Source organism: Sceloporus undulatus, chromosome 1 (genome assembly GCF_019175285.1).
Source record: "Sceloporus undulatus isolate JIND9_A2432 ecotype Alabama chromosome 1, SceUnd_v1.1, whole genome shotgun sequence".
Lineage (NCBI taxonomy): Eukaryota > Metazoa > Chordata > Lepidosauria > Squamata > Phrynosomatidae > Sceloporus > Sceloporus undulatus.
The window spans coordinates 249,881,337-249,904,163 of NC_056522.1; the positions used below are offsets into that span (position 1 = coordinate 249,881,337).

Below are 22,827 nucleotides of genomic sequence, written 5' to 3' on the forward strand. Positions count from 1 at the left end.
TCCTACATGGTGATGGGGAAAACAATGGTTTGGACAATTCAACTTTCTTTACTCTTTAGGATCTTGTCTAGTTCTTCCATAGCTGCCCTTCCCATTCCTAGCCTTTTTATTTTTTATTCTGATCCTACATTTGAAAATGTTGTCCTACCTTTGTCCTACATTTGTCCCAGTTTGGAGGTCCTGGCTTATGACAACCCTATATTCTCATCACTCTTCTCCAGCATCACATCTCAAATGAATTTATTTTGTTCCTATCCACTTTCTTCACTGTCCACTTCCTACATGGTGATGGGGAAAACAATGGTTTGGACAATTCAACTTTCTTTACTCTTTAGGATCTTGTCTAGTTCTTCCATAGCTGCCCTTCCCATTCCTAGCCTTTTTATTTTTTATTCTGATCAACGTTTGATCCAAGGTATGGGAATTCTTTAACTATTTTGATTTCCTCATTGCCTAGGTTGTAGTTCTTCAGTAGTCATTATTTTTTATTTTTTTATGTTCATCAGTAAGCCTGCCTTTGCACTCCTTCTTTGACCTTCCTTAGTAATTGTTGCAAGTCTATGATACTTTCCACTAGTAATATGGTGTAACCCACATATCTTAGATTGTTGATATTCCTTCCTTCTATCTCCACTCCTCCATCTTCTAAGTCTAAACCTGCTCTTTGTATATTTTCCTCATATAAGTTGAACAGGTACTAGGAAAGTCCTTTTCGCTCTCCCACATGTACATGTGGTGGGAACATGGGAGAGGGTCTTCTCAGTGGCTGCTCCTAGAGTCTAGAACTCAATTTCCAGAGAGGTTAACCTGGCACCCTCCTTGTGTCTTTCCGCAGGCATGTAATTTTTGTTTGTTTGTTTCAGCAGGCCTTGGGAGATTGATTACTACATATCCTGCCTAATGAATTAAATAAGTAATTAAATCATTGATTGATTTCACACTAAGAGTGTTTCACAAGAAGTGTTATCCAAAAACACTAAGAGTGTTTTTGTAAACCCTGCTGTTTTGTAAGATTAGCGGGCTTTACAAAAAATGATCAAGATGTGATATAAGTTAAAAATACTGTATTTTATAATGTAAGCAAGTTTTTCTTCTCTTCACCACCTTGCAATACTTACATCAACATGGTCATCTCAAGACTGGCAGGCACCTTTGAAGAGGTAGGAACTGGGGGAGTACAGGAAGACTTGGGTCCATTTAATGCTTTGGAATGAACACTTAGTGCCACTTGCAGAATCTGTGAGAAACAGAGAGGGCAGCTAATGTGGAATGATCACAGTGATCTAAAACAGTGGTGGGGGCTTGATCGCTGTGCCATCTTGCAAGTTCTTGTTCTCACACCAACCAGCTGGATCAGAGCTTGTAGTAGTTATTTCTCTAGACTATTTTTCTCTGAATCCCTGAGCCATCTGGCTGGAAGACTCTAGAAACTGTCATCCCAAAGGTAAAACCATTCTTCACTTTGCTACTGGATAGGGCCTGCCTTTCTCTCTTTCCATCCATCCATCCTGCCCTCCCCCAACCACAGCCGCCATTCCTCAATTTCCCCCTTCTCCCCACAGGCCAGGGTCGTTGGGAGGGTATTTGAGCAAGGTGAGTGCTGCTGAGAAACATTGTGGAGATGTTGACACAAGCATGACTGAGATGCTTACACAGTGGACGATTCCCTCTTGTAAATTCCACAAGGCTTGCCTGCTGCTGGAGCAGGAAACTGGGATGGTGACACTAAGGGTGGGGAGGAGGGGTGGTGTGGGACCTCAAGTTATGTAGGGCTCTTTGGTATCACCGGGGAAATGCCTGTGGGCGCCAGGAATGCAGATAAGGAGGAGGCTCTGTGTCCTTCTTGGTCAGCAGGGTTGGTTTGCTTGCTTGCTTGCCTGCCTGCCTGCCTGCCTGCCTGCCTTTGGATTATGATCCAGGTGAGGCTCCAGAATGAAACCAGAGGCCTCCCTGAATCAGCATTCTCGCCTGGTGTCACTGGGGTATCTACCTGGCTAAAGTGTGCCAAGGTGAGCCAAATCAAGCAGTAGGCAGGTAAGCTTTGCCCATGGCATGCTCAGGGCCTGAGCAAGACATTTTGTTGCCTGAGGCAGAGGAGCACACAACACTCCACCCACTTATGCCAAAGTGCATCAAACCCAAAGTCAGCCCATGAGATGCATGGGGCCAGAGTAAAAAACAAAACAAAAACACTCGTAGCAGCAATAACAACAATAATAGATACAAAACTGTCATTCTGTAATTTTAAAAAATGAATATATTAATAAAATTACAAAAAGTGGCACAGCTTGGAACATGTTCCATTATCTGATGTCATCTCACTAATTCTTAGATTCTTGGATAGAATCTGAATAATAAATGGTCCAAAACTCCAGTCTTTAATACTTGGTGAACTATGATACTAATTAATAATAATGATAGTTTGCTACCCTTCTTGATATCCAAAAGTGAGTGCTTGGGGCCAGTGCCTCCCATCCTTTCCCAATAATGGGGTTGGGCCATGGCCAGGACTCCCCCCTAGGAAATATCCCATAATTGTCCTTGGTAACAGGCCTTGGGAGCTCTGTGATTCCCAACAGGGCTCCCATTACAGAGAATATACCAGAGGTATATAACTAGCATGTTATAATAAATAAATCAATAAGGGAATCTCTATCCCACTTTAGACCTGAAGCCCATAAAGTGGCATATGGTGAAAGGAACAGCTATGTCCTTTTATTAGCACATTGCCTGCTGTTCCTGGTTCTCTCTTTGTGTCAGTAGTTTAGGAAAGTTCCTTTTTGGAAGGTTGCAACTCCCAGAATCTTCCTAATGGCCTTGCTGGAATTATGGAAGCTGTAGTCCAAAAAAGTACTTTCCCATTGGATCATTGCAGGTTCACACAATGAGGGATGTCAACCTTTAATATTTCCAGTCAGATGATATTATTCATCACATTGTTCCATGCAGTCCCTTTTTCTTCAGCCATTCTAGAGATGTGCGTGTGTGTGTGTGTGAGAGAGAGAGAGAGTGAGTGTGAGAGAGACAATATCAGGGCAGCTTTCAGTAAGGAGCTTGCCTCCCACTTCCTTCCTCTCCATTTCTGGGTGCTTGTCATTACTTGAAGGAAGGAAACTTTTTATATATGCAAATTCATCTATATATTACCCAGGGATGCCAAAATGCAAACTGTGGACTGCATGTTTCTTCCAAACCCCTTTGTGCAGCTCACACTTAAAAAACAACTCAGAGAAAGAGGTTTGCTGCCATGGCCCAACTAGAAATATAGGTTGCCACTTAGTGGTTTGTGCAGATTTGACTACCAGGAGATGAGGGTATGAATCTCCATTCAGCCTTGGAAAGCCACTAGGTGACCACTGGAAAAATCACACTCTCTCGGTCTCGTAGGAAAGCAATGGAACCCCCTATACATCTTGTCAATAAATACCTATAAGAATGAGTTGCCACAAGTTAGAGTCAGCCCTGAGGCATATAGCAAAAATAACAATGTTAAACTTATGAAGATTGTTGCACGAAGTAACTGATCATGGGATGTCTCTCACATTCCTTCCAACACGTCACAGATGAAAACCAGGACATTCATGGCCAAGCAACATCAGAATGTAGCTCAGGGGTCGGCAACCTATGGCCCACGGGCCGCATCCGGCCCGCCGAGGCCTTAGCACCGGCCCCAGCCCGGTCCTGCCGCCGATTGCCGCTGATTGGCGGGCCGCCCCCTGGCCTCCCTGGCGGCCTTTCCTCTGCCAGACCTCTCTCTCCGGAGCGAGGTCTGGCGGAGGAAGGGCCCCTGAGGGAGCCCAGGGCCTGGTGGGCCGCCCCCCTGGCCTCCCTGGCGGCCTTTCCTTCACCAGACCTTTCTCTCTGGAGGGAGGTCATTTTTTAAAAATTATTTAATTATTTATTTTTTGGCTTCGGCCCCCCAGTTGTCTGAGGGACAGCAACACGGCACCCGGCTCAAAAAGGTTGCCTACCCCTGATGTAGCTGATAAGATTTATTAATGAGAAACCACACACAAATTAGGAGAGGCTGTAGCAGTTTCCTTTTGCTTGAGACTTCTGGGAAGGGTAAAATTCCACTCCTTTCTCTCATCCTGAACTGACTTAGTGCAAACTACTTGTGAATTGTGAACTCAGTTTGCAACAACTGAAGTAAGCTGAGGACAAAGGGGGAAAGCATAGGGGGATGAGAGAGAAACTGGGCCATGTTAGAACAGCTGAAAAAGTGGGATGAAAGATTGTCCTTGTCAAATAGGGACAGCTGGAAGGTATACTCTCAATGAAACACAAGCACACACAAAGAGCAGCATGATATCCAAGCAGAAGCAAAACTGCAGTAAATCCCCCCCCCCCGCTTTCTCCTCCTATGATTCCAAGGGGACTAGTGAATGCAGGGGAGAAGGCAAACTGGAAGCAGGGGATCTAGAGCATGCTGGGGTTCAAAAGAACAGCAGCACCTGAGCATTGGCAAAGGGTGGGGTCCCTGCTCAGTTTTAGAGTGTGCCTCCCCACTTCCTTTTGCTCTCCTCTTCCCTCTTGGTTTCTTACTGCTCTTGAGTGAGTTTCATTAAGTCCAAGGGTCCCCATTTCCCTGGGCAACGGGATTCCACCCACCTGCCCTTATCGTTCCATCTTTCTCAAGAATTTCAGTCTCTGTTTGCTCGGGGTGCCTGAGCTCAGATAAGGCCCAACCATGGCTGCCTCACCTTTCTCCACCCACTGTGGCTTCCTTTTCCTTGCTCCTTGAGCCAAAGTCTGGCAGTGCTATGCTTGGCCTGCTGGGAGCCAACGTAAGACCAAACCCAGCCCCATCTCTTTTAGATATCTCTTTCTGAACAAGTGTGTCTTGTGCTTGGCCTGCTGTAGATCTTTAATTCCCACCCCCATCCCCACCAACAGATGTGATGGGAAAAGGGTTCTAGTTCTCATATACAAGAGGCCAGTTCTCTCTGTACAGTTCTCTTTGTATTGTAGTGGCTCCGTTGTAAGGAGATTTGGAATTTAGTGAGATACTTGGAATTGTCTCTGCTAGGGAGCTCAAATGGTAGTATACTAAGTGTGGGAATCATGCAGACTTCCAGACCTTCCATCATCCAAGCACCACAACTTCCAGCATCCCTATCCTATGTAACCCAATAAAGACAAATGCTGCAAGTTGAAGTTTAAACTACATCTGGAGGTCCCGTCATTTCTCACCCCTGGTCTAAAGTGAATTGCTAGTACCTCATGAAACTGCCAATCCCAGAAATCCATAGGGTGGACCCATGGCAGTTCAAGTGGAGTCACAGTACTCTAAGCATGTAGTGCTGAAACTTTCCAGCACACTGTTTATGCTCAGCTTTAGACAGCATCAACCAGCTCAGTCAGGATACTAGATCTTCCAAGCACTTCAAAGTCACCTGATCCTGAGGTATGTTATGTGTCTGCTTTCTGGGTTTCCTGCTATGTCCTGTGTTGCTGAGAGATTAAATGCCAAGCTTTGCTTTCTGAAGCAAAGGATGTGGACATCTTAGCTGGTGTTACAGCAGTGGAATTGTACTTCTTGCTTTTCTGGGCAACAAGTAGAAGTATCAGTGATTTCTTCATAGCCTTGCTGTTGGTGCAGCCTTTAAAATATGTTCTCCAAGAGTTTGAGCAATATAAACTCTTATCCCTCTTTGTGTATTATTTTGTATTGTATTTAATATTTATCACAGGCAATCTGCATGATGCAGCATACAGTAAATCAAAACAAATTAAAAAAGTAATGCAATCCCTTTCTTGGTCTGCAGCTTGATGCTTCCTTACCCCTTTCTTAAGGATCAGTTGGGATCATTTTGAAAATTCAGCTCTTCCTTCAAGGAGCTCCAGGTAGAACAGATGGGTTTTCCCTGTCCATTTCCCTGCTCACAGTAACCCAGTGAGGTAGGTGAACAGACTGTGAACTGTCCACTCACTGAACCCAGATCTCCCTGGTAAAAGCTTTGTCTCATGCTAGTTCTCCTCAGACCCTTCCCTCTCTGAGATACACTGTGACTGTGCTCACTTTTAAGGCAAACTAAATGGCCACCCTCAACTTGTGGTGCTCCTGGTGTTTAGAACTGCAGCTCCCATCAGTCCCAATCAAATGGTCAGAAGTGATGGGAATTGTGGCCCAACCTATCTGGAGGCTGCTATAATGTAGAGTCACCATTTATATTTTCTGGTGATGATGATGTGGGTGTGTGGGAAACCAGGTATTAGTAAATGATTAGTGACAATGTGGCAGGATAGGCAAAAATAGGGTGGGGACAGAGTTGCAAGCAAGGAAAGGCTAGTAGGGCCATCCATGACACTGCACAGAGTGAGGAAGCAGCAGATGTTGGCATAGAGGGCAGTGGAAAGATGCTAGAGGACTAGGTTATGCCACACGGCCTTTCTTCTATCCCATAAGCTAGCCAGCTGCCTTTAGTATCTCATCTGTTGAACTAAGACTTCAACCCAAACAGATGGCTCCCATTTGTGGTGATAAGATTGCCAGTATACCTTTTGGGACAGCCCCCTCCTCATAAATGCCAGCCTTGGAGAATAGGAGTGATTCAAGAAGCACTCTTACAGCTCTAGGGAGCCATAAGAGGTGGCTCTTATATGTTTTTGAAACGGGAGTGGGTGGTTCCCATGTCAGTAGGCTAGTGAATCCACTCCTGGTTGTAGACTGAATTTTAACATAGCAATCCAAGGGTCAGTTTCTATTTGGGATATAGGCTTCAATACCTTGGATAGCTCCATGAAAGATCTACCCAAAATCCAGAGCAGATTCACAGCCCCACTGACACTGTCACTCTTTCTTCATATGGGATCTGCTGTGTAAAATGAGGCTCAACAAAAATAAGCAAAAAGAGGGGAGAGGTAAAGATGTTGGCTTAAAGATTACTATTATTGTCTACTTTGGTAACATTCCTCAGTATACAAAGTGTTTTTTACCCAGCCCCAAGGTCCATTTGGTTCTTAATTTTCATCCTTCACTACACAGAAGTGTAAATAACCATTTCTTCCCTTCCCTCTGTGACCGCCAGTATACTATTCCCTGCCCTTTCCACTGGGTAACTTTCTGTCTGAATATAGGTGGGCATAATAAGAGTAGTGAAAGTAGGATGGAAGACCTTCCTGTATCTCCTCTTGACACTGGGGGATGCTGCTTAATAATGGAAGGAAGGCACAGATCCCCCCCCCATCCACATCTGGACAGGGATGACCCAAGACATTTTGCTGCCTGAGGACAAAATGCCTACCTCATCCTGCCCCTGCTATTCTGAGTAGAGAAGCTGAACATACTGACAGATGGACCTTATTTCATCACTGCTGACAAAACACTGTGGTCTACTCCACTCAGGCTATCTGATGTGGGGGGCATGCATTTGTTTTCTTACTGTGCCAGGGACTGGTACCATATTTATGCCTACTGGCTACAGCTATTTATCCCCCCCCCCCCCCGGGGCCTGGAAATTCTCTACAGACCAGCACCCAATGGCTCATGGACCAGCATTAGTCCAGGGACCATAACTTTGAGTGGCATTGGCTTACTGAAGCAGAGGGGAGCACAGCAGCTTAAAGGCTGCAGGGAATCTGGTAAGGTCCACAAAATAGGTGGGGAGAGGAGGGAACTCCAAGCAGAACAGTCAACTCATCATGACTGCCTTACAAGAAGAACAGCTAAGGCAGTTCTGTTCTTGCAAGTATACATGATGGGATCATGGGAGTTGCACCCAAGGGCATACATAGGACAATGTGGTTCTCATCCACCTTAAACTAATGGTAGGGCCAGACTTGCCTCTAGGCTATGAGTTACATGTGCAGGGCTTGTCCTTCTCTGCATTATGACTGTTCCTTAGATGGTGGGAAAGAAGCAGATATGCTGGCCATTTCTTCAGAGTTTTGGACACTGTTAGGAAAGTCATGTTCTTTCTCTTCATAAGCAGGCCCCACACCATTAGATTTTGGGGCATTATCTGAACACAGAGTACAAACATGGTGTAGCACTTTGAGTATTGAACTTTAACGCTGGAGACCAGGGTTCCAATTCCCACTCAGCCATGGAAACCGACTTAGTCAAGTTATATGCTCTCAACCTCAAAGGACAGCAATGGCAAACCCCTCTGAAGAAAACTTGCCAAGAAGACTCCATGATAGGTTCACCATAAGTTGGAAATAACTTGAAGGCACAGACAACAGTCTGAATACCAGGGCATCCATAACTGCCTGCATAGTCCTGCCAGCAAAAGCAGCACTTTTTGTGGAGGGATCTTTCAGAGCATGTCTCTCCCTATAGTCATAGCTACCCAGGGGAATAGATAGACCTGTTATCTCTTTAATTCTCTGATGCCTTGTAAAGGGGGAATTAAACCCCATTTAATCTCTGTCCAGCATTCAGCTGCACGCATTATCACTTCCACCCACCGCTCTGACCACATTTCTCCTGTGTTGGCATCCCTTCACTGGCTCCCTCTCCCTTTCCGCATTCAGTATAAGCTCCTGCTGTCGACATTCAAAGCCCTCCATGGACTGGCCCCTCCTTACTTATCAGACCTTCTTTCTCTTCACCTTCCCACCAGGGCCCTCCGTTCTGGTAGTCAAGGGTTCCTGTCTCAGCCCAGGATTTCCTCTGCCCCATCCTGGATTCGCCCCTTTTCACTTGCTGCCCCTCACTCCTGGAACCTTCTTCCTCCACAAGCAAGAGCCATCACTTCTTTAACCAGCTTCAAAACGGAGCTGAAAACCATCCTATTCAGAGAAGCTTTCCCAGGCATCGCATAATTGTCGCTTACTATCTGATGTTCTGTTGTTGGCTGTTTATCGATCCATTTCCTGTATTCCTATGTACTGTATATGTATTATCCTACTTGTGATTATGTATTTTCTCTGGATAATGATTAACCATCCATTATGAAGCCTTGCCCTCCCTCCAGTCCATCTGCCTTGGTCCAGACCTCGGAGGTTGAGAGGAACTGCTGGACCTCTTACCCTTTCCCTCCACCACTCCCTTCTCCTTCTGTGTCATGTCTTTTTAGATTGTAAGCCTGAGGGCAGGGAACCGTCTAACTAAAAAGATTGCATGTACAGCGCTGTGTAAATTTACAGCGCTTCATAAATAAAGGTTAATAAATAATAATAATAATTTTTGGTGCTATCCATTAGCTTTCCCTTTGCAACTCTACACTGACACCTGCTGGTTCCAGCTGGAATCTGTAATGAATGAACCATGCGTGAGTCCAAAGGCAGGAGGCTTCTTCCTCCTGAGATCTTTTGGTGCAGGTCTCCCATGGAATCAGCAACTAGATTGTAAAAATGGTATAATCTGCAAGGGCATGTATGGCCTGCAGGGGTGTATGTGCCAATTCCCTGTGGACCTGTACAGTGCACCAGTACAATTTCCTGTGGACCTGGTTGAGAGGCATAAGCAAGGCTCCTGTCCAAGGGAGGTGGGAGTGGTCTTTAAAGGGGCTGTGTGTGTGTGTGTGTTTATTGGATGAAGGAAGGTCTTCTTGATACGTCCTATTAAGGTGAAGCATCTATGAAAGGAAGAGGCTGTGTGTTGGCATTTATTGTTCCAGGGACTGCATTTTACTTGCATGAGATCTGGGAGTCTTAACAACCCAAGAATGAGTGACTGGCTGGATTTGCCATCTTGGGCTTTGAAGTGGCCCGTAAAAACTGCTGCATACAGCCCATTCCACACATGGCTCTCACCCATCTTATTTGTTTTCTACAGTGGGCACAAATTATGACAACAACATTGTTTTGTAACCTGTTATTACAGAGGGGTTCAGCAGAGAAGAAGCAAGCCAGACCTTGTGATGGGAACCCCACTGTTTGGCCCCATGACTGGGCATCTGTAGGGGATAAACACCCTCTCCCCACCCCCAGGCACACATTCTCAGTCCTTCCATGATTTGTTTGTTGTCTTCTATCTCCCCTTATCTCTCAGGCCTAGAACAAACAGTGGTGTGGGGTTGTAGAAACTGGAGTGGCCCTTTGCGCTTAGCCTGCTCTGTTCGCCTAGGGACAAAGGCCAGTCCTCCTGGCCTCCTGACCTTTCCTCTGAACACAGGTTCTGCATCACCTTGGCATGCCATTCTGCTCTTCACCCTCTCCTCAAAGCTGATCTTACAGGCTGACCTAAGAAATGGGAAGGCCAGGCTTTTCATCCTTTGCAAACTGTTGCTGGTGGCCCCCTAACATGGTCACGCACAGATGGAGAGGAGCCTTGTTGTCACACTGGTTAAGAAACATGTTCTACCACCAAACACCCATGCACCAGGAGATGTCTGTGTAGAACTCCATTCACAAGTGACATTTCAGGATTCATTTCTATGTCAGACCAGTGAGGTTAAGTACAGGATTGGTGATGGTGGAAATGTGACAATACAGCAGGGAAGCTAAGATGGTGGGGCTGGGGTGTAGCCATTTTATATAAGGAACACCATTTTGCTATGCCATTGCATTTTAATGGGACTTGAGCATACATGGATTTTGTTATTCACAGGGGTTCCTGGAACCAAACCCCAGCAGATAACAAGGGTCCATTGTACATGGTTACATATGTTTATTTTATTCTTTTTGGTTTAAAAAGATATGCTCTTCTTTAACAAAATAGTACTTATTCCAAAGCAACACACACACACACACACACACACACACGTGTGAACAATCAGGGCTGGCAAATAATTGTGTGCATCTATAGGACTATCCACACTGCACAATTGTATCTGTTTTATCCCATGTGCTATGGCTCTATTCTACAAAATGATGGGGTTCGCATTTTGGGAAGATACAAAGACTCCTTTGCATTAATAGCACTAGAGCTGTTTGGCAGATAATTCTAAATATTTCACCAAACTATAAATCCCAGGATTCCAGAGGATGTAGTCATGGCAGTTTAAGTGGGGTCAGTGCTATAACAGTGTTGCTCTAACTTCTAAGGAATGCAAAAACCATAAAGGATAGAATGGTGATGTAGGAGAAGAAAAGAGAAATGTTAGTTGTGTCCTTCACAGTAACACACATAAGAGCCTAATACCTGCCTTTAGAGATGATTAAGTAAGAACTAAAATTACTTTGCTGAACCACTGGTGAAACTGCTGAGTATCATTTCACCAAGAAATTTATTTCTATCATTTCTGGCTTGAATTAGGATTCAAAATGTATAACTACTTGCAATGTGTTAAATAGCTTCTGTTGCCAGGACGTTTGTGTTATCTTAAACACTGTCTAATTGTCGCTGTAACTATTCTGCTCTTATGTAATGTATATGCCTTTTGAATGTCATTTCCTTTTGACATTATTGCTCTCTGTCCCTGTCCCTGTGTATATCCCTATCAATTTATGTATCATGTATCTGATGAAGTGGTCTGTGAAATCTTATGCCGGAATAAATTTCATAGTCTTGAAAATGCCACAGATTACAACAGACTAGCACAGCTGTCCCTCTGGAAATTTAGAATTGAGAACATACAATTCAGAAATGTAAAAATATATATTTAAATGGAAATTTTCATCTGAATGAGAATGATTGAGAGGTGGGTGAGGGAAGAACCTGTAGGAGTCAGGATAGTATAGACTGGCTTTTTGCTGTCTTAAAAGTTTGAATAGTGTGTGTGTGTGTGTTTTGTGCTATGTATTCAACATCCTATGTGGACTGAAATAAAATCCTCGAGACAACTACCATGTAGAAATTGGGACTAAAGGCTGAGTCTCCCTTATCCAAAATTATGAAATACTCCGAATTTTTTCATGGGTGGCCGAGATATGAGTGACACAGTCACTTTCTGGTGGTTCAGTGTACACAAACATAGTTTCATGCTCAAAATTATTAAAAATATTGTGTATAAAATTAGTTTGAGGCTATGTATATAAGGTGTACACAAAACATACATAAATTTTGTATTTAGAGTTGCATCCCATATCCAAGAGATCTCACTATTTATATGCAAATATTCCCAAATCTGAAATCCAAAACACTTCTTGTCCCGAGCATTTTGGATAAGGGAAACTCAACCTGTATTTATTTAATGTGTACTGTAATCCTCCAGAGGGTATGTTTGAAATGGGAGTAAAAAGAGAAAATGCAGAACGTGGAAATGTTAACTTTTTGTACTACATTTCCCAGAATCCCCCATGACCCTACTGATGGTGTGGTTCTGAGTGTTATAATTCTCCCCCCACCTAGCAAAAAAACAATACAAAACAAAAAACCTCACATCTTTCCCACGCTTTGGGAAAATGCAGCTCATCCCACTATAATTGGGATCAAGCTTGGCAACATGATCTGCACTTAAGGCGCTTGAGATGAGAAGCTGGGAACAGATAGTACAGCTGCCAACTGGGTTGAGAGACACTTGACAGAGCAGGAATGAAGCTAAGGTTTAAAAAGAGGGAAGCTTTGCCTCTCTTGGCTTCTGTTTAATTTGGTCAAAAAGATCTGAGTTTAAACTGGTCAGGCTACACCTTCAGCAGAATGTCATGGAGGAGTCCTGAGGTAACTGAATGGATGGCACCACCTCAGAAGACTGTAGAGAGCAAAAGACACTTTGTTGTGTTGTTGTTGTTTTTAAAATCCTAGGGAGCAAGAAATTAACATAAGGATACAGCTAGGCTACAAACATTTTTCCTGGTGTGATAGCTTTCTATTTGCAAGGATGATCTTTTAAAAAAAAAACATGGGGAGTATTCATGAGGGGCCTCTCTCTAAGAGTCTAAAATGAATGAATGAATGAATGCCTTTATTTCAGTTAACAAACCATAGGCAGTATAAAAAAACAAAACAACAACAGCATAGTCCATTCTACTGCTTTGAATTACATGGCCAGTATATTGGTCAGAAGTGACCTTCTGTTGCTCAAAAGCCAACAGGGCTGGCCTTACCATTAAACAGAATATAGCAGATTCCTCAGGTAGGATACAGCAAGAACAGTAGTGAGATGCTGGAAGACAGAATTGTACATTTTGTGTAGTCTGCACTGCTCCCCCTGAGTAAGCTTACTGTGTTCAGTTGTAGTGGATGATACTGTCCTATTGCCACTGTAAGCTTTATCTGAAATTCTCATTTTTGCATATGATGTGGGAGAAGAGATGTTTTACTCTTTGCCTCAGGTAGCAAAATGTCTTGGGCTTCCCCTAGATGGAGCTGTGAGAATGTCCCTGTGAAAGCCCTAATTGGAGAGCTTGGAACTGTGACCTTTTGGGACTATAATGTCCAAAACTTACCAGACAACATAAGCAATGGGAGCTGTGGCCCAAAAAAAGTAACCTGTCTGCCTAATCTAGGCCCTCTGACAGACCATGCCTTCTCATATGACTCTACTTAAGTTTTGAGATTCCCAGAGGAGGCCCACCACATTCAAAGGCATGTCTGGCTGGAAAGCAAGAGAGGCCTTGAAACTCATTCCCTAGAAAACCTAGATTGGCTGGCTCCCTGCTGCCTTTTTATTCTGACAAGCTTTTGAGAAATGAATGTTTTCAGAAAGAGGAACTTTAATCAAGCTGCAGTGCTTTTAATTGTATAGTTTTTAAGCTATTTCTTATTTTAACTATGTTTTTAATTTTACCGACAGTTGAATAAAATTTTAATGTCAACTGAAGTTATAATGTTTTTCTTTTAATTTGCAAACAACCATGAAGCCCAGTATTGGAGGGGTAGTGAAGGCAAGATATAAATAAAGTTAAACAGAATCATCTGAGCTCTCTGCTCCTTGGTGGTGCTCTTCTTCTATATATGAGGATAGACAATACTGATGTCTTCCTGTTCTCTTCTTTCAAACCAACTATAGCGCTGCAAGGATCGCCTCAACTCTCTGGCCATCTCAGTCATGAACCAATGGCCAGGGGTCAAGCTACGTGTGACAGAAGGCTGGGATGAAGATGGGCACCACTTAGAGGAATCGCTGCACTATGAGGGCCGTGCCGTTGACATCACCACATCTGACCGTGACCGTAACAAGTATGGGATGCTGGCACGCTTGGCTGTGGAAGCTGGATTTGACTGGGTCTACTATGAATCTAAGGCTCACATTCACTGCTCTGTTAAATCTGGTAAGGCTTTGAACTTTTAAGTGGGGTTGAAAGATATCAGGAGGAATATACAGCCAACATCCTGTTAGTGATATACACAGGCATAAGTCCAGCATACATCTATGTCTTTTTTATTTTTTTATTTTTTTGGTCATTATGGAGTTTGGTATTCTCATTCTCCCTTTGCAATGACTGTCCCCCAAACTGTTTTAGCTGCTGCAACTCCCTCCTTGGTCCTTCAGTTTCTGTTGGTGAGTGGGTGTAGAATTTGGGAAATGTCTGGTTATAACACAGTAGCTTCATCTGCTGAGACCTCCTGAAGACCCTGGAAGATCTTGGTGGCTGATGTCATCAGACCTAGACAGACATTTCTTTTATCCCTCCTCATCTCTCTACCTGTGGGGGCTACAGCAGCTAAATGCAGGGGAAGGCTGAAAGGAAAGACATATTATATTTCTGCCTATGGAACATTTACACTACACTGTGCATTACAAGATTTAATTACACTTGTGTGTATGCATGCATAAGAGAGGAAGAATATGTGAGAATCAGGAGTAAGCAACAATGGAAGGTAGGGTGATTGGATGGTGGTTAAAGGGTATAATCCCTGTAATATGTCAGCTAGTTTTTCTTCATTGTGTCATGGGTAAGTGTCCATGCTTACAGTACATGATTTCCCGACATGGTGGGCCAGCTGGTAAAACCTTTCTCTAAAGAATCTAATCTGTTTTATTGTGGGCCAGGCTGCATACAGTGTAGCCAATCTCTCATTTGTGGAAGGGGTTTTGGTTAACTGTGGCCTCTGCTAATGAAATGGATGAGAGGAGGCAGTTTTAGCCACCACTGTTGCCACCATTTTCCCCCCAGATAAGCATTTAAGCTACCTTGGATCCATTGTGGAAAAAAGATGGGGTATAAATTCAACACATAAATGAAATAGGTGAAAGTGGAAAGAACAAAGAGCAAAAATTGTCTCTCTTCCTTTCCTTTGTGAAATGGCCACATTGGGTGCTAGTTACTTTCTTAGGATTCGAGCAGACTTGGTTTGGACTGGGTCCCTTTCAGTGTCTCCCATCAGAATTCCACTGAATCAGAAACCAGAAACAGCTGCATAAGCTACAGGAGACATTGGTATCACTGGGACTACACCAAACTCAAGGCTGCTCTCCAATGGACAGAGTCCACATTTCTGGACAACAGCCAACTCACAGAGAAACATCACCTTCCCACTCCCCGGAACATATCAAACTGGGTGGTGTTTCTCTGTGAGTTGACTCTTGTCCAGAAATGTGGAGTCTGTCTATTGGAGAGCAGTCTTAGTTTAGTGTAGTCCCAATGATAGCAAATAAGCAGGGGTCTGAATTATCTGTTGGGATGAGATGCCACAAGGCTCCCCATGTTAGCTATAGTACCACGCTTTGACTGTGGCCTCTTGTTCCTGTCCTTTGACCATTAGCATGACCTGCTGGTGTTCCAGCCCTTTCCAGACCCACAGGGTCTCTCTGGCTGATGGGAAGGAGGTGCCTTGGCCCAGCCTTGACCTTACAGTTCCTGGCCTAGCAGCCGAATCGCCAGCTGTCTGACAATGGCACACCAGGAGTGAACGGCGCTGGAGAAAGAGATTGGCCCAGCTAGAGCAGAGCACAGTCCCTCTCCCTTCTGGTACTAATGTGGACTGTGCTGCCTTGTACCCTCCGGGACAGCGTTATGCCAGTCAAGTGGCCAAGAGACATTGAGCAGTCTGCTTCTGGGGCCCCTTGGACTTTGGGTACCTAAAGGTTTGATGTATCTGCAAAATCACATGGATCCAATAATGATCAAATGCTTGCACTGGGTACAGTGGCTGGTCCTTGCTAAGCTGGGATTCTGAACTTGTCTGGTGATCTCTCTGGACTGTGTGCTGAACCTACTTCCTCTGAACTCCAAGAGCAGGAGCAGGAAAGTGCAGTTTGTACCGATGCTGTATACAAACATACATATATTCTTGGGATTATCTAACTGCTTCTTGATGCCCAACATTTCTAAAAGGATGTGCCCAAAGGCTGGAACATTGTCCTGGTAGTGAATGACTGAAGGAAGAAACACCATTGGGTGGGGTGGAGGAAGCCTGTGGGGGTGGATGACAGCAGCTTGATTGAAGGCTGGGGAGAAAGACAGAACAACAGTCAACCTTGGTGTGTTTGTGTATGGCAGGTTTTGCTGTGGACAAGCATTTGGCTACAGCCTACCCTGGAAGAGGCATTGTTGCAGGATTTCAAGCAGTTGGACGTTGTGTGGGACATGACACTGGGGGTGGTGGTGGTGATACTCTGGCCTGTGTTAGATGGGGTGGATGGGAATGTGTCTCTTTGGTTTCATTGAGGTTTTCATGTGGCTGGAAAAGATGTGCATCCTGTGCAGCAGGCCTACCCAAAGTATCTTTTCTTAAATTGCTTCTGTTTTCCTCTCTGTGTGTGACCATGTCTGTCTTGTCTCCTTCATCTTGGTTTCTGTAAATTCTTTGGTTTCTATAACCATCCCCTTTTAAATGGTTTGTGCTACCTTTTTTAAAAAACCAAAGAAACCCTTAACTTGTGCTTTCCTGGAGAGTTGATTTAGGATGATACAGCATTTAAAAACCTAAAACTGACAGTTTAGCCACAACAACATCCCCTCTAGTTCCAACACAAGATTGATTCTGGCCATTAAGTACAATCGCATAGTGAAAGTTCTGCCAAAATATACTGTTTTGTTGTTGTGTGCCTTCAAGTAATTTCCAGTTTATGGCTAACTTAAGGTGAGCCTATCATGGGGTTTTCTTGACAAGATTTGTTCAGAGAGAGTTTGCCTTTGCATTCCTCTGATCAGGGACATAGCTAGGATTTTAGGAAGGGGGGGGGGTCCAGACTAAGTGCCACCATTATAATGGGGCTTGAGTGCAGCGGCGCAGCAGCACGCACCATTCATTTTTCTAATGGAAGGGGGGGTCCGGACCCCAAGAACCCTCCCCCCCCGGCTACGTCCCTGCTCTGATGCTGAGAGAGAGTGACTTACCCAAGATCACCTAGTGGGATTCCATGGCCAAGTGGGGATTTGAACCCTGGCCTCCAGATTCATAGTGCAACACTCAAACCACTACACCACACTGGCCCTATGAAACTTGCCTATGAAACTTATATTCATTTACTTTCAAATAAAAGTGAAGCACACATTGGCTAAAACATACATTTGGTATTGCTTCTGTGGTCTGTTGTGTATTAACAGCATATTACAAAATTCCTGGGCACTCTTTGAAGGACCCATGTGAAAAGAGCCTCAGGATACACCCAGTTAGATAACTAGCTCCTTGTTCTACCAGTCAGATGGCACTGTATAGCTATTTAGTATTTCTTCCTTAATGGATTATCTCTGGTTATTAATAAGAAGAAACGTAGAAGAGGTGGTGTGGAGGAGGACAGGCAAATTATAAGGAGAAGATAATGTTATCTGTTTCCTCCATAAAGTGTCTTGTTTGAGGCAGGATGATTGCCCAATAAAAGACTCATTACAGAGTAGCCTCAAGCTCTGAAAGATATCACTAGCAGGGGATTCCCTAATAAAATTCTTGTGCCAAGTTTAGAAATAATTCATTTAAATTAATTTACCATCCTAATTCATTAATATTTCAGGAAGCATTTCAAATTTCATTAACATAATCATTAAATATGTAAGCCAGCATGGTGTCATGTTCTGAATCTTGTTCTAGGATTCCGAGAGACCAGAATTCAAATCCCTGGTCAGCTATAGAAGCCCACTGGGTAATGGGCAAATCCCACTCTCTAAGGACTTTATCACACTAGACGAATCTTGGGCAAAAACGGAATTTAAAAGTAGGAAAAAACCTGCAAATGTGGGATGTTTTTCAAATAACATTTCTTCCAAAGAGCAATAATGCTAATATAAAGCGAATGGAAAGTCGACAAAAATGACACCTTTTTACTTTCTGGAACTCAAAAGGTGTCTTTTTTGTCGACTTTCCATTCACTTTATGTTAGCATTATTGCTCTTTGGTGCAAACACATCTGAAAAACTTCCTGCATTTGCAGGTTTTTTCTACTTTTAAAATCCTATTTCTGCATGGGATTCATCTAGTGTGATAAGTCTCTCAGTCTCAAAGGAAGGCTATGGCTAAGCTACTTTGAATAAACCTTGATAAGTAAAATTTATTAAAGGGCTGCCATAATTTATAATCTACTTGGAGGCATATACTGTAACAGCAAGAACAAAGTCACTAAATGCCATGGATGTTATTTTTTCAATAATCATTAGCATTTTCTCATTACTTCTCATTTCTTATGCTTGGCAGTTTTTTTAGTCATCAATCCTTAAATGTAATGATTTAATTAATGGGCTAATTAACTTTATAAAACCATAATAATGTTTTAATATTAGTGAATTAATTTTCTAACACTAACAATCCTTCTTTGTATTTTCATAGATTGGGTTTAACATGAAGGTGTGGTAGTCCTGGTCTAGTGATCCATAAGTGTCCCATATCGCTCTTGACTGTAGCATCCATGTTGCCAAGTCCCAACAATAATGATAGAGTCCTGGACTTGGAGTCATGGCTTTGCAGCTTCAAATGCGGTAAATGGATGATACAGTCAAAAGGCACCCCTGGCTCCTTGGCTCATGAATATTAATGACCAAACCCAATGAAGATATGATGAAGAAGGATAATAAACTTTCCTCTTTATAGGTTCTCGCATGATCAGAATAATTAGCAGATAGTTATGGCATGTCAAATAGTTTTGCTTTTGTTATCTCTGAAATCCCCACAACAGCACATAAGGTAGGACAGTATTATGCCTACATTTGCAGGTAAGGTTTGATTTGAATGAAGGGCTCATCACTTTACTCTCTAAGATACCCTGTTGGTGTGTTAGCATCTTTTGATACATGTGACTTGCTCAAACTGAAGTAGACCAAGTGAAACAGCAACTGATGCTTGATCACTTTCAGAGAGATTTCTCAACCTGGTAGCATTCCAGATCCACAAGTGTGCTGTTTCTCCATGGAAAGGAACACCCTCCTTGCAAATGGGGAGCTGAGTAGGGGGAAACTGCCTGTCTTCCTTTGTAAAGCTGGGCACAGATGATTGTGTATTGGAGAGGCATTCCTTACAATAAGGTGCAGAGAAAAAGGGAGGGAAAAGTCTGATCTATAGAGTCTGAGGGGAATGGTATGTGTATGGCCTCTTAGCCAAATGAATAAACAAATCCTATGGATTGCCCTCTCTTGCCCCACAAACCTCCAGAAAAAGATGCATCTTTGTTCCTGTTGAAAAATCCTTATGAACACGGTTGCCTCTCTTCCCTCCACATGTGAGCTCTTGATACCAGGCAGCATCCTTGTGCAATTCTTTGTGCCTCTGTTTGATTCTTCCTCCTTCTAGTAACTAGGCTGTTCTCTCTATTTCTCTCTCTCTTTTTCTCTTTTTGTCTAGAGCATTCAGCAGCAGCAAAGACAGGAGGTTGTTTCCCAGCCCGGGCACTGGTGACACTAGAAAGCGGGACCAAGATTCCAGTGTGGGCACTGAGGCCTGGGCAGAAGGTCCAAGCCATGGACGAGCAAGGCTATCCCACGTACAGTGAATTCCTGGCCTTTCTGGACAAGGCACCATCGGCACGCACTGTCTTCCATGTCATTGAGACACAGGATCCCCCACGTCGCCTTGCCCTCACTGCCGCACATCTCCTTTTTGTGGGGGAGAATGCTACATCACCCACCAAAGCTGTTTTTGCCAGCCTAGTGCAACCAGGACACTATGTGCTGGTGACAGAGGGGAACAAGGTCCAGGCGGCCAGGGTGGCAGCAGTTTCAGTGCAGATGGACCTTGGGGCCTTTGCTCCCCTCACCCGCCATGGGACTCTGGTGGTAAATGAAGTCGTGGTCTCTTGTTTTGCCATGGTGCAGGAGCAGCGCCTTGCCCAGCTGGCCTTCTGGCCCCTTAGACTCTATCACAGCCTGGCTGGGAGTGAGCGGACCCAACCGGAAGGTGTGCACTGGTACTCTATGTTGCTCTATCACCTGGGCCAAATGCTCCTTGCGCCAGACAGCTTCCACCCATTGGCTACAGCACAGTTTGAGAGCTGAGCTGACACACCAGACACCCCTCACACCTCCTGGAAGAGGGAGCAACCAGATTACCTTCCCATGGTTCCAGAGTGGGACTGTATAGGGACCAGAACTGGCTGGTTGTGGGGGAAAGGTGGGGCTTGCCTGCTCCTTATAACCTTTCCCATACAAGGGCTGAGAGGAGGTTTTGGTGACTCCTTCTTTGAATCTGAGAGGGCCTTTTTAAATTATTTTGGCTACAGAAGGGGAAGCTCAGCAACAGGGCCCCATGCTGCTATTTTAGTTCAAGAGCCTCTGATGCAAAGTGGGTTGGGGTGGGGAAGGAAAGTTAGCTAGGTGGATGGAGATAGTGAGTGGTCTCTTGGAGCCTGGATGAATGAGGAGGGCTGGAAATCCTGCCTCACCACAGACAGATGGAGAAGGAGGGCATGCAGAAAGCATCTTCGAGAAGGCTCCTGAGAGGAGATGGATATGAGGTCTCAATGGGACATTCTCCTGGTATCAACCCAGGAAAGTGTCTCCTTTAGGGGCTCTGCTATCTCTAGATGGCTGATAGGACTGTGGAAGTCAAAGCAGCTGGAAGATTATAGGCCCTGGTAGGATGCTTCCATTGTCAGAATGATAGGAGAGAGAGGTCCTTTTTACCAGCAGTGAATCAACTGGGCTTTGAGAGGCAAAAGGGAGTGTGCCAACCAACCTATGACAAAGGGGGCACCAATCTGAGGAGACAGCAGGCAGTAGGGAGGGAGGGTTGTTCATAAAATGATGTTACCTTGTCTGGATTACTGGATTTGGCTTGGAGTGCTTCTGTCTCTTTTCCCATTTCCCAGATTAAATTATAGCTCCATTTATACAGATGCACTGAAAGAATGAAAGAGAGTGACACAGGGAAGGGGAAATGCACAACTTCACTAGCCTGGTCATCCGCACTATATAGTTACACTGCTTTAAACCCACTTTAGCTGCCATGGCAACATCCTATGGAATTCCTGGATTTGGAGTTTAGGGAGATGAATTCTGCATCCTCAGTTAGTAAATGCTAACAGCACAGTTTTGATCCCTGTGCTTCCATGAGAAATGAAAGACCCACCACATATTCTGCTATTGCTATCATGGATAATCTCATAATTACCATGGTATTTTAGGGTGGAAATATCTAAAGATCACCTACAGTATTAGAGTGGAAATACCTACAATTCACAGGTTTGTGTAAATATGAGTTTGGGAAGATGTAGTTGTCAAAATAACAGGGAATGTCATCCTTAGGACCTTTTTGTGTGTTTAAAAGATTCTTGCAAGGATACAACTCCTGTATAGAAAAGGAAGGCAATTACATCACTATGTCCCCACTTATATTTCTGGAGCACTGCCAAATCTATTTGCTGCCTTGGAAAATGGTGTCTTTGTGCCAAGTGTACATGGAGAAAAATCTACCTGTGTCTTTATCCCACCCATTAGTGTACATCAGACTTATAAATAGCCTTGCAGTTGATTGCCTGTGGTGAATAAGAATTTCTTCGAGTTGACCAGGCAGTCCAGTCTTATAAATGGGAAAAGAATTTGCTGTTGTTCTCAGAGTGTCAAGCTGCCAAAAATGACTAAAAGACATTTTTGGTGGGTGGATTGCCTAGTATTTTTTTATCCTGGGCAAATGGCTTGTGTGATATATGCAGTGTTCTCCCACATGCAAGTCATATCCAGGTTCTAAATATTCACAAATGAAGCAACCTGTACTTGGGCCAGAGATGCCCTTGTGTTCAGGCTTCTCCTTGAGGACATAATACCTGGGTCCCAGAGCACTTTCTACCAGGCAGAGCCATGAACTGTCCCTTCTGTCTTTATCCTGCCCCCTCTTAACCTGACACCAGCATTTATCCCCAATTCTGCCCTCCAGGCAGCCCAACTGGTAACCACAACTAGCTAGTGATAGCAAAATTGCTCATGAGGCTCCCTGCACAATCCCAATGTTTGACCATGAGGTGCGTGCAGGGTGGGGGTAGTGTTTGTAGAGTATCTCTCTCCCCCATCACATTGCATTTATTTATTTACCTGCCCTTGGCAGGGCAATCAGAAATAAAGTCCTTGTGGGTAGACTTCAGCAACATGAGACCAAATGTGATTGGGGTGGGGGCATTTTTTTTCTTATAATAAAAGTATTTAAAGATTATTTCAGAGAAGCACAGCTGTTATGGGGCCACGGGGAAGAAGGAGGGCATAAGAGGGAATTGCAAATGTTTGTCTCTTCACTGGATGTACATTTCTCAAACAGGTGAGAAGTCCAATAAATCTCTTTACCCACCTTCGGTGTCCGCATATGTCTCGATTCTTTCCTGATTTTTTCAAAATAACCTCCCCCAACACACACACAACTGAGCATGTCTGTCATGCAAAGTAACAATTCCAGCAACCTCCTCCCCCACAACAAAAAACCTGATTGTGGAGCTATGATGTAAACAAGAGATACAGTACTCTAGAACAACAGATTATCCAAGGGTTTAACTATGGGGGACACAAAGTGAGTGAGAAAATCATTCACACCTAGAACTCTTACTTTTGCTTTGTTCACATTCTTGCCTGCTCCTTTTCTTTGGATGTTAAACTGAACTTCTAAATTCTTAAGTGAAGTTACTATGATGCTACAAATTTGGAAGTAGAAAGAAAATGTCACTTGGGAGGCAAATTCTTAAATGAGGGACATTTGGATCTCCT

The 22,827-nt window shown here is 43.9% G+C and overlaps 1 protein-coding gene across 1 annotated transcript in view; it reads left to right on the forward strand.

Annotated features, from left to right (window-relative positions):
* Nucleotides 1–22,421, forward strand: part of IHH (Indian hedgehog signaling molecule) — a 34,221-nt gene extending 11,800 nt beyond the window's left edge. The window contains exons 2-3 of the mRNA XM_042444963.1: nt 13,782–14,043; nt 19,487–22,421. Of these exons, the coding sequence (XP_042300897.1) occupies nt 13,782–14,043; nt 19,487–20,136 (912 nt within the window). The 3' untranslated portion in view covers nt 20,137–22,421. The remainder of the gene's footprint in view (nt 1–13,781; nt 14,044–19,486) is intronic.
* The last annotated feature ends 406 nt before the right edge of the window (nt 22,422–22,827 follow it).